This window comes from Schistocerca serialis, chromosome 9, assembly GCF_023864345.2.
Source record: "Schistocerca serialis cubense isolate TAMUIC-IGC-003099 chromosome 9, iqSchSeri2.2, whole genome shotgun sequence".
In the NCBI taxonomy this organism is placed as follows: domain Eukaryota; kingdom Metazoa; phylum Arthropoda; class Insecta; order Orthoptera; family Acrididae; genus Schistocerca; species Schistocerca serialis.
The window spans coordinates 504,084,192-504,097,233 of record NC_064646.1 but is presented as its reverse complement, the minus strand read 5'-3'; the positions used below and the strand labels follow the sequence as shown (position 1 = coordinate 504,097,233).

Sequence of the window (13,042 nt, the reverse complement as noted above, 5' to 3'; positions counted from 1 at the left end):
AGATCAAAAAGGATAGAAAAATACACTTTGAACTGTAATATAAAGATTAGAAACTCCAAGAGGACAAAGGATTTCTATAAAATTTGTTTCTCTAGATGACTTCGGTAGAGCACTTATTCAGAGAAAAATTCTGAATTATTGTGAACAGAATAAAAAATTCCTAACGTCGAGAGAACTGCTTATTTTTTTAAAACCACCGATAATTATTCGGGAAACAGGGAAAACGTTCCCTAACATTTCCAAAGAGATGGGTTTTAGTTTCAAAAAATGTAAAAGTAAGAGAAACTCCCGACTTTTTTTGGAAAGCGTGATGACTATTAGAAGGCAAACCGATATAATGAACAGCTGGCAAATAAACCAATGGTATTCATGTATGCAACATGGCTGCATAGTCATTACAGGGTGAAAAAGTGCTGGCAGTATTAAGAAATTCTGGGAGTAAAGAATAACAGCAGTGAAAGACAAAGTCTTTTGTTGTCCACGTCAGCGGAGCAATGGACAAGATCGATGAAATAGAAGAGATTTATCATTCAGAGTCAAACTCCTATGAATATCACGGTGATATGAGTGGAGATAACATCACAAAATGTTAGAAGAGTACTGATTATTAATATCCCAGCCACTAATGTTATTGAAATTGATAATACACGGTAGCAGACTGCTCAGACCATCGGCCGAAGTGGCCGTGCGGTTAAAGGCGCTGCAGTCTGGAACCGCAAGACCACTACGGTCGCAGGTTCGAATCCTGCCTCGGGCATGGATGTTTGTGCTGTCCTTAGGTTAGTTAGGTTTAACTAGTTCTAAGTTCTAGGGGACTAATGACCTCAGCAGTTGAGTCCCATAGTGCTCAGAGCCATTTGAACCATTTTGAACTGCTCAGACCCACAAAGCACTCTCTACCATAATTCGCAAAATGACAAATGAGAATGGCTCATTCAGAACAAATTCAGATTTGTGTTATAATAAGCCAAAACATGTGTTTACAGTAGACGCAGTTTTAAAGCGTAAGGATCATACTGTGCTGGGTCTCTCACAACACTACTTTGATCTGAAGTTTCTAAAGCTTATCTTGAACACCAAGACACAAGAAACTGCAGGAAAATGGATTCTTCCATTAACTTAAGAACAATAAAGCAAATATTCAAAGACTTTTCCCTAAGATCCATATTGAGGAGCTATTTGACTGGCAAGTAGCAATTCCGGTCTCGTACACTGACAATGGAAGATAGGTGTGATGCCCACATGCAACCGTACATCGGCATCCAGTGACGCCTATAATGCTGAGGATGACATGGCGGTCGGTCACTACCATTGTGCCATCCAAGATATGCTCGGATGGAGTTTTTTACCAAACATTACACAGCATGACTAATTAAAAGATACCAAACAAATAAAATAAGTTGAAACTGGGGACTGATTGCAGAGATATATTAACAGAAAAAACAGTAGACAATGTAATAATCAGTGTTAATCTCGAGAGTGTATTTGAATATGTAGCATATGACGATGAAAGTAATATGGAAACTGACGAGATGTATGAAACTGCAATGGATCCCAGTGAAACGGTGCACATCTCATAGCACAGCTGTAGGCACGAAGTCCTCTCTTCCCCCCGCATCCGCCAGTACACGGGAACTCGCGATAAGCCGAGTTAGGCGCCCACACTCCCCAGTACAACAGTGTTGAGGCCGACCAATATTGCCAGAAGTGAGATGACGCCTGGGCGACAGTGCACTTTCCTATGCGGTGTGCCTCTTTGCAGGACGCCAGCCGCTCCAGACAGCAAGACAGCCGCCACCACTCAGCCACACAGCCAACACGACCAGACACGTGTTGCAGCTGTGGCGCCCACGGCTCCTCAGCCCACTCCTCCATACGATGACGCCGTCGCCTCTCGCATGCGGTGAGTACACACACTAAACATGCAAATTACCAGCATTCACAGTACGATTTATGGGGACGCTAGCCAAGTGTAAATCTCGGAACATCGAATATCGCTTTGTTGTACTTTGGCTCAAATTTTCAATGTGTTGATGTTCAACGTTCACCTATCCAGTGAGAGTCCCATTGGCGATTGTAAGTCAGATCTATTTGCTGGTTATTGTTCCTACTTCTGTAATAATGTTTTAATTGGCAGTTAAAACTTTCACTAGATTAACTTAATAATATCAGTAATATGGTGCCCATTCCTTCTCTGAACAACCTACCTCGTTCAGTTGAAAAGCTGCTGTTTACTATCTGCGCCACCTGTAGTACGGTCCACAACACACTAACTATGAACACCACCTGATGATCATGGTTCCATGTTAAGTATGCAGGGTGAACGTTAATAAAATCAGGGAACCGCAGGAATGCAGTCGTGACTGGAAATTGAGAGAAAAAAGGTCCTATGGACATGTAGCCAGAAACGGACAGTGTATGAAAGATGCTACAGAAAACATAATAATAATCTTCTCTTTGTAATGAGTAATTCCAGTTAAGTTGGTTTAATCAGTATTCCTTCTTCCTTACTAGAAGCTAGTTTCGGCTATGTCCCCATTCTTATGCTACATTCTCTGAGTCTACTGACGTTTATGACAGTTGTAGAGAAAGGTTAGTTGTATACATACTTACCTCTAGTTGGAACAGACGCCCATATTGCATCAGTGGGTATAAATTGTCCGCTGTCTCTTTGTTGCTAGATCGGTCTAACCACGTGAGTTTTGTTTGTGTGGAATATTTACGCTAAATGCTTTTCGCAGCTGGAATGAGAGTATATTTCCATTGAAGCTTTATGTTTACAGTTCTGTCACAGTTGTACCGTTCATACTCCTTCCTTCCCCCCTTCTCGCTTCCCTTCCCTTAAATTGTAGTGGTACCGTCGATAGCTCCACCCCCTCCCGCCGCCCCATACCCCTGCCCGAAAACTGCTTACGAGCCGGCTCACAGTAAGGCGGCGAAGTTACCCCTCTCCAGGTACGTTGCTACTGAGGCCGACTACTATCGTCTGTAGTAGGATGACACCTGGCCTCCACGACACTTCACTTTCGGACGCTGTGTCTCTTTTCGCAGCCCGCCAGCTGCTGGAGACAAGAAGAAGACGGCCGCCACTCATACGCAGAGCAAACACAGCCGGACTGCTGCCGCAGCTGCGGCGCCCGTGGTTGCTCCCCCCTATAGCCCGTCTGATACTGCCGTCGCTTGTCTTACCCCGTGAGTACACTCACTACGTATGCATGTAATAGAAGCTCTGCTGTATATATGTGCAAATTGTGGAGCAGCGTCCTCCACTCTGTATAATTTTACAGTGTTGCTATCGAAAGCTAGAGACGATAATATTCCCTATTGACTGAAAGTTAACGAGACGTCTCCAAAACCATAGAGGCCAACATCTCGAGATATCTTTAAAACAGGCATATGTTATCTGATCACCTCACAAGAAAATCAGCGTGGTTAACGTGCCGTAGAGTGCACCATCTTGCGCAAGTATTATAACGCGTGTTAGACGAGTGAATTCCCTTAACAAGAACGTCAAAACATAAGAATTTTTATGAAACTCATAACGTCACACAGTACATGTGGTACATCACATTGACGCAGTCACTGTCTTTGGAATTCTTTGTGTGGGAGTTCAGTTTCATTGAAATTTGTGTATATAAACAGATATTGATTTTAAACCTGGTTCACAACGATTTGTTTTAACGCAGTATGCCTCATTTGCATCTAGACACATAGGCTGAAGTTTTCTGCAAACAGAAGATAAGTCGTAGCAACAACCTGTGGGATCAAGTCTCAACTTGCCTGTTTCTTGTCTCAGATTGCTGGTTCTTCATACTTGGAATTTGTGGGAAGTTGGCGTTTCCGGGAATGTGATTGCACAATCCCTGATTCAGCCATTGGATAAGAAATATCTGCTGACCTAGCAGGGAGAGATGAGTACAAAAAGAAGAAGACTCACTTATAATTTTTCTGTTGATACTGAACTGTCGGACAGTTAACTTCACTGGATCAGTTGCGAGTTGAGATAGCACAGTGGGAAATCCGTCATAAAACATCCTAAGTATTCTTCTGCTTCTCCAATCTGTCACTCAACCATTTTGTTTGTCACATCGAAAAATACCCGTTTTTTCATTTACTTTTACAGACATGTGGTCCGGCACGGAATCTACGAAGTTTCTGCAGTACACACAAAGTCTGATTCGGCAGAAGAAATTTCCAGGACAGTCCCCCTCCAGATTTCGTTCTGAACTGAACCTTGTGGCAATATTTGAGAAAACATTATAAATATATCTGTTAATGTGTTCGATGTACAGTATTCTGAGCATGAGTGAATGGTTATAGGAGGAGCCGAAGAGAGAGATGAAGGAAAAAGTTTCAATGATTACACTACACGTGTCTCATCATTATGAAAGCGTGAAGCGTGTGAATCTCTTAATGCTGCCTCTTACGAGCACAGAAATTAACAGTCCGGTTAAACTTTGCCCATAATTCCTCAACGTCCATCAAACTGGAACTGAATGATGTCCATTCATTTCTATTTGGAATGTTAAAACTGCTTATCTGCTCTTTCTAGCAAAAATAGTCTACTAGTCTGCCTGATGGATTTATTAACTCCAGTAACAATCGTCGATATGATGACACCATGGTCACTAATCCCTGCGCCTATACTGACACCGTCAATAATTTCAGGTCTGTTTCAAACTGCAAGGTCTAAAATATATCCACTGCGTGTCGGCAGTCGGACTAGCTCCCCAAGACAATTTTGGGAGAACTTGTTGAAAACTATTCACAAGACAGTACCACCTGCAGTGGTTCCATTGACGCTCCAATGTATACTCGGTAGGTTCAAGTCGACTCCAAGTAAATATTTCACGACCTAGGTATTTCCACTAAGTGAAGACTTTCATGAATATTTGTAAAAGTGGCACGGTAAAATTGGGTGGCCGGTGAAAACATTGGAGACTTGAGATCACCTAGACGTCATACAAGTGTCTAGATAACTTCACAGTCAGTGTTAATTTCTACCTTGACAGACACAATATTTTTGGCGACTGCAGTGAACACTCCCCCTGCTATGCAACCTAATCTGTCGTTTGGATACACATTCCATGCTTTGCTAAATATATCAGCGCTTTCAAATGCATGTTTTAGCCAGCTCTGGGTTTCGATACTAATTGGAGCGAGACAAGTTTCTTGCAGGAACTCTGGTATGAATATTTCGGCAATTTACTGTTAAAATTTTGTGTGTTGTCTGATTTCGCTCTCAGCGTATTGACTGATGAGCGTTCATCAGAGGACCTGAAAATACCACTATGCCTAAAAGAATAAATAAAAATAAAAAGACAACTCCCATGTGCACTCCACAAATACTCTGGCACACAAGTAACAATTCCATTTGGGTAGCACAGCTCTTCCCTGTCTAATGGAATCCTACAAATCTCCACTCCATAACGAAGCTCCAGAAATCTGCAGCCAAGATAGTCACAGAATGGAGTGTGTCTTCGGTTGAGACCATGCACTCGGCTCCAAATCAAAGGACCCCGATCAGTTCTAGGACAAAGGCTGTAAATCGTGAGCTCTGCTCACACACCGCGTGCCAGGCCAGCGGTCTTTATCACATGCGCCAGGCGCCCATATTAAGTGAGGACGGTCGCAGAACCCAACGACGTGAGCCACAACCTGCACGTGACTCTACCCTTCGTGCTCGGTAGGGCCTCCGCAGCATCTCGGACGAGACTCCCCAGCAGACGTACTGAGTGCGTATTGCATTTCTTTCCAGCCTGGACGCTATTCCCCCAAGCGGCTCCATCGGGTGCCGAACATTGGAACTCCTGATAACTAGCAAAACCCTCCCATTGTGTAGTTGCTCGGAGCTGCTGAAGTGGCGGCCATGTGTCCACTCAGAGAGTGAATGGGCGAGACCAGACGTGCAGCCTCCACATTGAGCCTCTGCCTCGAGCGACGCGAACGCGTCACCACGCGTCACTCACCCTGCGGCGGGGGCGGATCCAACGCGCCGGGTGCACTGCCAGGTGGGCCTTGCACTGCCCGTGGGCTAAACGAGCGACAGCTACGGTGTGCCATGCGGCACGCCAAATTCGCGGCCACCTCTCTCTCCCACTATCTTTGTTTTCACAGACTGAATGATGAACTGTTTCTAGACCGAATATCCCACATTTGATCTTCCATTTACCTATCTCGATTAACCATGTGTGTAAACTGTCTTAAAACATTTTAAAATGAGGAAATCGCCTTCTATGTTCACTTTTCCTTTATATCGTGGAACATTTGTAAACCAATCATGCTTTAACGAGGCATCGATTATCCCCTACCTTCGCAGCTTTTCATATTTTTGCTGAAATACTAAAATTAAGGAAAACTCTTACAGAAGGCAGCTATTACTTCACTTTGGTGGAAGAGCATTTAGTCGAAAGCTATTCGATGCTGGAAGCTCATTAAAAGCAACTGCTAACTGTTATGAATCTCCTTCTATTGCTCAATGATCAGTTTTTGTGTATCGTAGGATGAGTAATTTGAGTCTCAGCTCTCTTGGAAAGCGATCACCATCAATTATTCGAAGCAATATTGCACATCCTAACGACTTCTCGCAACATCATGTCATTGATGTAATTAATGGTTTTATATCTTTCTTCGTAGATTAAATTCACTTTGATCTCCTTGTACACACCAGACACGTAAAACACAGAGATTTTTAGCACCATCTGTGCTACCTACAGCGTGGTACCTCACGAACTAGCTACTTACACCATCCGTCGATCACAGTGCCACGTTAAGTACATTTAAAGGTGGTGGACGACATTATTTCTGTGCGATTGCTGTTCTTATATTTTCAAACACTGCTGACCAATAGTTGTCATATCACCCCAGTGAAAATGTAGAACCTAGTGCAGGTTCCTGCAAATAAAAGTGGGCCGGCCAGAGTGACCGAGCGATTCTAGGCGCTTCAGTCCGGAACCGAGCGACTGCTACTGTCGCAGGTTCGAATCCTGCCTCGGACATGGATGTGTGTGATGTCCTTAGGCTAGTTACGTTTAAGTAGTCCTAAGATCTTGGGGACTGATGACCTCAGATGTTAAGTCCCATAGTGCGCAGAGCCATTTGAACCATATGAAAATAGAAGTGGGTCAGAGGACAGTGTTCCAGGGTACAAAGAAAAACAGCAGAGGAAAGGAAATACAGTACTAATCTGACTACAGCAGATGTTGAAAGTGTTCACCACTCATCTCTTGGCACTTTTGGGCCCTGGTCAGCAAGTTGCAGAAGGCGGATCGAAGCTAGACTGCTGGAATTGTTTCAGTCACACCCGAAATGTTCTGCTGCAGTTCTCGAAGATTATGAGGGTTGTTGCGATATACCTTAGACTTCAGGGCTCCCCACACCATGTAATCGCACACCGTTAGATCAGGTGATCTGGCTGGTCAGCTAGGGCCGCGACCGGATTGACCTGTGCAAACAACTCTGTCATGGATGAAGATTGTGTAAATGTACTCCGAGGTTCGGTGGGCTGCATGGGCATTTGCTCTAACCTGTTGGAGGTACCTGTAGGTCTTTTTCTCCTCTGTTAATGCTGCCATTCACGTCTAATCGTATCCACTCGTCTGGGCCACTTTCAGTTGCCCCGTGCTGTGTGTATCCTTCATTTGTGGTTCATTTCGAACAAATGATTGTTTGCTGATCTAAGCTGCTAGTGTGGGGAATACATCAGAAGCAATCCGACTTGCTAAGTAGTACGTCGTTGACCTTAGCGGATGCGCTATTGTTGTTGCGAACGTGTGTTTTATTATTCGTGTGTGTGCAGTCCCTCATAAGCACTACCTGTGGCGAGTTTTCCTCTAGAGTACGTGTGAATGCACTGACTGAAGAAGAGTCTGTCTGTACAGCAGACCGGCCTCTGGAGACAGCAGGACGGCCACCACCACCATCAGCACCACCAGCAGCACCACCAGTACCACCATCTCTACCACCAGCACCACCAGTCTGCCTAACGGCGACCGCGGCGACCCCTGCCCAACTGCTGCTGGAGCTGCGCCCCTCACGACTCCACGCTCCTCTCCTCCTGTGGATGGTGCTGCCGTCTCTCGCCTACGGTGAGTTCCTTCACTACACAGACACGTTTTCCACAAGAGGGCACAATCCATGTGTCATAATCGAGAAGTCTAATCTCGCTTTACAGTATTTTTTGCTAAAGCAGCGCCTATAGTTGCCAGAAGCCGTTATTCTTTTTAGAAATTTTTAATGTCAGAGTAACTATGGTTCAGGGTGATATTCTCCATCATTTTCTAGGTTCACAATGTGAATACTACTTAGTTGGGTACACACATGAATTACTCAATGCAGTTGTATGAGAAACACGCTATGAAACTAAATTCTTCGCCAAAGGTAACGAACGTTGCAATGTTTCAAGCAATTTCTGTTTGCGAAGATGGTTTTCTATCCTCCAAATTAATTCCGGCGGGACTGGATCCAGGATACAGTTTTGACTGATTACACCAACACAAAACGATGATGTTATACGAATAAACAACTGTGAACGAAAGTCGATGATGGTCCTCGAAACGAGACGTAGAAGAAATAATAATAATGAGGGAACTACAAACAATATGATATGCGGCAATGGATTAAGAAAATGATGTGGTGTGCGTGTCTCACTATTTTAATTTTGTTGTTTCTCTTTCAATGACAGTAGAGGACACCTCTGCTTATAGTGAACATTGAAAATCTGTGTCACACTGAGACTAGAATGCGAATTTTTTGCTTATCACAAGTGGCCGCCTCACCACATTCCTAGGCCTGTTTCAAACTTACACCCTGTCTTATGTTTCCACCTTCGTTTTCCAGGTAATAGGAGTGAGATATTATGTCCGGACAGCACTGACTGGGGAAGAGAGTGTGTGGGGAGAAGGTGGCTTACTACAGTATAAGAGATGTACGTAACAAACTCGGATGACAGTGTTTGTGTGGCATCAGTTTGAATTGATAGAACTGTAGGCGTGCTCACAAGGCCTAATGGTTAAGGCGATTGCCCGCAATAAGCAGGAAATCCGTGCAGTCTTGTTGCTGGCGTGATTGAGAAGAGACTCGCTCAGCGCCAAGCACCTCGGCTTTTCTCCACAGCCCCTTTCAGCTGAGTTTAGGTTTTAATTCGTCTTGTTGCTGGCGTGGTTGAGAAGAGACTCGTTCATTGCCAAGCACCTCGGCTTTTGTCCACAGCCCCTTTCAGCTGAGTTTAGGTTTTAATTCGTCTTGTTGCTGGCGTGGTTGAGAAGAGACTCGCTCAGCGCCAAGCACCTCGGCTTTTGTCCACAGCCCCTTTCAGCTGAGTTTAGGTTTTAATTCGTCTTGTTGTTGGCGTGGTTGAGAAGAAACTCACTCAGCGCCAATCACCTCGGCTTTTGTCCACAGCCCCTATCAGGTGAGTTTAGGTTTTAATTCGTCTTGTTGCTGGCATGGTTGAGAAGAGACTCGCTCAGCGCCGAGCACCTCGGCTTTTGTCCACAGCCCCTTTCAGCTGAGTATAGGTTTTAATTCATCATGGAGCAGCCTTCATTGCCAGAACATAGCTCATATTAAACACAATACGACTGGTATCTGAAAAACACTTTTACAGATATTGAGCTAACATTAGTCAGAGTGTTCAATACGCAGAAGTGGCAAAAGTCGTGAGATACCTGCTAATACAGCGTCGGACCTTCTTTTGCCCGGCATGGTGCAAGAACTTGACGTGCATGGACTCAGTAATTGGTTGTAAGTCACGTACAGAAATATTGAGCGCTGCTGCCTCTATCACAGTCGTCCATTATTGCAAAAGTATTGCCAGTGCAGGACTTTGAACTAGAACTGACCTCTGGATAATGCTCCACAAACGATCGACGAATTTCATATACACTCGAACCCTACCATTAGCTCTTATCAAGTGAAATCTGGACTCATGTGACCAGGCCGCGGTTTTCCAGCAGCCCTGGGTCCACCCAGCATGATCACGTGCCCAAGACAGGCGCTGCAAGCGATATCGTGCTGTTAGCTGCTGCCATACCTCATTAACGCCAAATTTCACCTCACTGTCCTAACAGGTATGTTAGTCATACGTCTCAAATTGATTTCTGCTGTTATTTCACGCAGTGTTGCTTGTCTGTTAGTACTGACAACTCTCCACAAACGCCGCTGCTCTCGTCCGTTAAGTGAAGGCCGTTGGCCACTGCGTTGTCCGTGGTGAGAGGTAATGCCTGAAATCTGGTGCTCTTAGCGCACTGTTGACACTATGGATCTGTGAATACTGAATTTTCTGACTATTTCCGAAATGGAATGTCCAATGCTTCTAGCTCCAACTACATTCCGCGTTGAAAGTGTGTTAATTTCGGTCGTGCGACCATAGTCATGTCAGAAACCTTTTCACGTGAATCACCTGAGTACAAATGACAGCTGAACTTTCATACCATGCTTACGTGATACTGCTGCCATCTGTACACCTGCATATCGCTATTCCTTGATATTTGTCACCTCTATGTATGGCTCTTGAGATTAGTCAGAGCTAAATACAACAATCTATTGGATACTTTAGAAGTCCCTTAGCTATTCAAGTAGAAACATGAGGGAAAACAACTATTTTATAGCAGATAATTTTGTAAGCAATGTCTGAATGCAATTAAGAAAATATATTCCTCTTATACAGTGACTGAAGTATATCAGGCTTCGATCACCTAGTATTTTTGTAAAGTAATTAAATTTTACTGGGAATGAACTGAGTAATGCAGATAATAACAAATATGTCGAACGCATTCTGGAAACATCCCCCAGGCTGTGGCTAAGCCATGTCTCCGCAGTATCCTTTTTTCAGGAGTGCTCGTTCTGCAAGGTTCGCAGGAGAGCTTCTGTGAAGTTTGGAAGGTAGGAGACGAGATACTGGCAGAAGTAAAGCTGTGAGGACCGGGCGTGAGTCGTGCTTCGGTAGCTCAGTTGGTAGAGCACTTGCCCACGAAAGGCAAAGGTCCCGAGTTCGAGTCTCGGTCGGGCACACAGTTTTAATCTGCCAGGAAGTTTCATATCAGCGCACACTCCGCTGCAGAGTGAAAATCTCATTCTGGAAACATCCCTGAGGCTGTGGTTAAGCCATGTCTCCACAGTATCCTTTCTTTCAGGAGTGCTAGTTCTGCAAGGTTCGCAAGAGAGCTTCTGTGAAGTTTGGAAGGTAGGAGACGAGATACTGGCAGATGTAAAGCTGTGAGGAGCGGGCGTGAGTCGTGCTTCGGTAGCTCAGGTGGTAGAGCACTTGCCCGCGAAAGGCAAAGGTCCCGAGTTCGAGTCTCGGTCGGGCACACTGTTTTAATCTGCCAGGAAGTTTCACGTCGAACGCAGTACGTAAGCTTGCACAGGGACACATGTTACACATTTTCATTCGATGGAACTTGGACGCCACAGAAAAGTTTCCCTTTCATCGAAAAAAGCACACACTTCAACGAAACGCGAGTTTCGCTTTGAATAAGCCCACTGTAGCGAACATCTGCACCAAAATGAAGCTCATAGCATTTCCAGTTACGGCGGAAAACAGACACGCCGCGATACTCAGCTATAATCAGACGTCGGACGCGACAGAAGACGCCACCCTTAGGATTGTGCTGAGGGCCTCACGGTTACCGTAGCGGCCTCGGCCTACCGTACTTCCCTATCAGCAGTGAACTCCTACTTTATCATTGGCCTTTCTTACGTTTCATGGTTATTCTACCCCCTACTTCTGAAATAAGGTATTTAGCATATTTACGAAATTCTGTTTGTGGTCTTCGTTTCGACATATTTGAAAACGTTCCTCTTCTTTGTAAGCTGTATACTCCTGCAGTATATCGTTCCCGTTTTATTTACTACCCAGAGAACAATTTCCCTATAACCATATACCGAGCGATGTGGTGCAGTGGTTAGCATACTGGAAACGCATTCGGGAGGACGACGGTTCAATACCGCATCCAGCCATCCTGATTTAGGTTTTCTGTGATTTCCCTAAATCGGTTCAGGCAAATGCCGGAATGGTTCCTTTGAAAGCGCACGGCCGACTTCCTTGCCCATCCTTCCATAATCATATGAGACCGATTACATCACTGGTCTCCTCCAACAAATCAACCCAAACCAACGCAAGCCTATAACCACATTATTCTTTTACATAGGAAAGAAAGCCTTCCTCAGGAAATGTTACTTTGTTAGTGGTGGTTTGCTACCACCCGTGCGAATTTCCACGGCTTCCCTTGGCAGCGTGTTGATGTATGCAGCGTCTTCGCCTGTCGCTAACCCTCTGGGGGCCTGCCCTCTGTGATGTGTGCCGACATGGGCGCGTGACCGCCGCTCGCGCGTGGGCGCACTACCTGTGTACACCTGGTCGCCGGGCTTACCAGCTAGGAACGCATCAGAAGAACTCCTTTCGTGCACAAAGTGTACCAAGCTTGCAAAGAGAAGGATCATAGCCCTTTACCGATGCTTAATGACACAATAATTCACCTCCATCACACTTCATATATTGCAATAATCTAATGACTGATTTTAAAAGCAATTATCTCCTTTAATTATAAACATGAAAAGCTTTGACGATTTTCGTCTTGTAATAGATCTGTCACATAATACGCGTTATACTAATTCTCTGCTTGAGTGATATATCTGGGCGTCACATAAAATAGCCCTTCTGCTCAATTAAATCGCTTTTCTCCTCCGTCCATAAGTTCTCGGTGAAATTTCGACGTCTGTTTTCCTTAATTATTATTAGATGCTACACGTAATCGATTCATTCTTCAGCAATTGTGTGAACTCTCTAAATTATTTTTAAGGTCTGTAATTGCTTCCTTTTGATATTTATTGATGTTGCGTCATCTTCTTCTTTATGCTTGTTGCAACTTCTCCCTTTATACAGATCTTAAGGGCAAGGATAATAAAGTGTCTCTTGGCCACCTTGCTCTGTCTGTACCACAGGCAACCAACGTAGCTCTTAGTTGTTTCTTTTTCGCGCACATTGTGCCCAATTCCCCCCAGGGGGTCCACAACTCTTTTGTGGACACGTGCGTAGCGA

The 13,042-nt window shown here is 44.6% G+C and overlaps 1 protein-coding gene across 1 annotated transcript in view; it reads left to right on the top strand.

Annotated features, from left to right (window-relative positions):
* LOC126419035 (poly [ADP-ribose] polymerase tankyrase-1-like) overlaps nt 1-13,042 on the top strand; it is a 48,950-nt gene that overhangs the window by 24,873 nt on the left and 11,035 nt on the right. Inside the window, exons 6-8 of the mRNA XM_050086096.1 lie at nt 1,763-1,903; nt 3,052-3,192; nt 7,881-8,087. Of these exons, the coding sequence (XP_049942053.1) occupies nt 1,763-1,903; nt 3,052-3,192; nt 7,881-8,087 (489 nt within the window). The remainder of the gene's footprint in view (nt 1-1,762; nt 1,904-3,051; nt 3,193-7,880; nt 8,088-13,042) is intronic.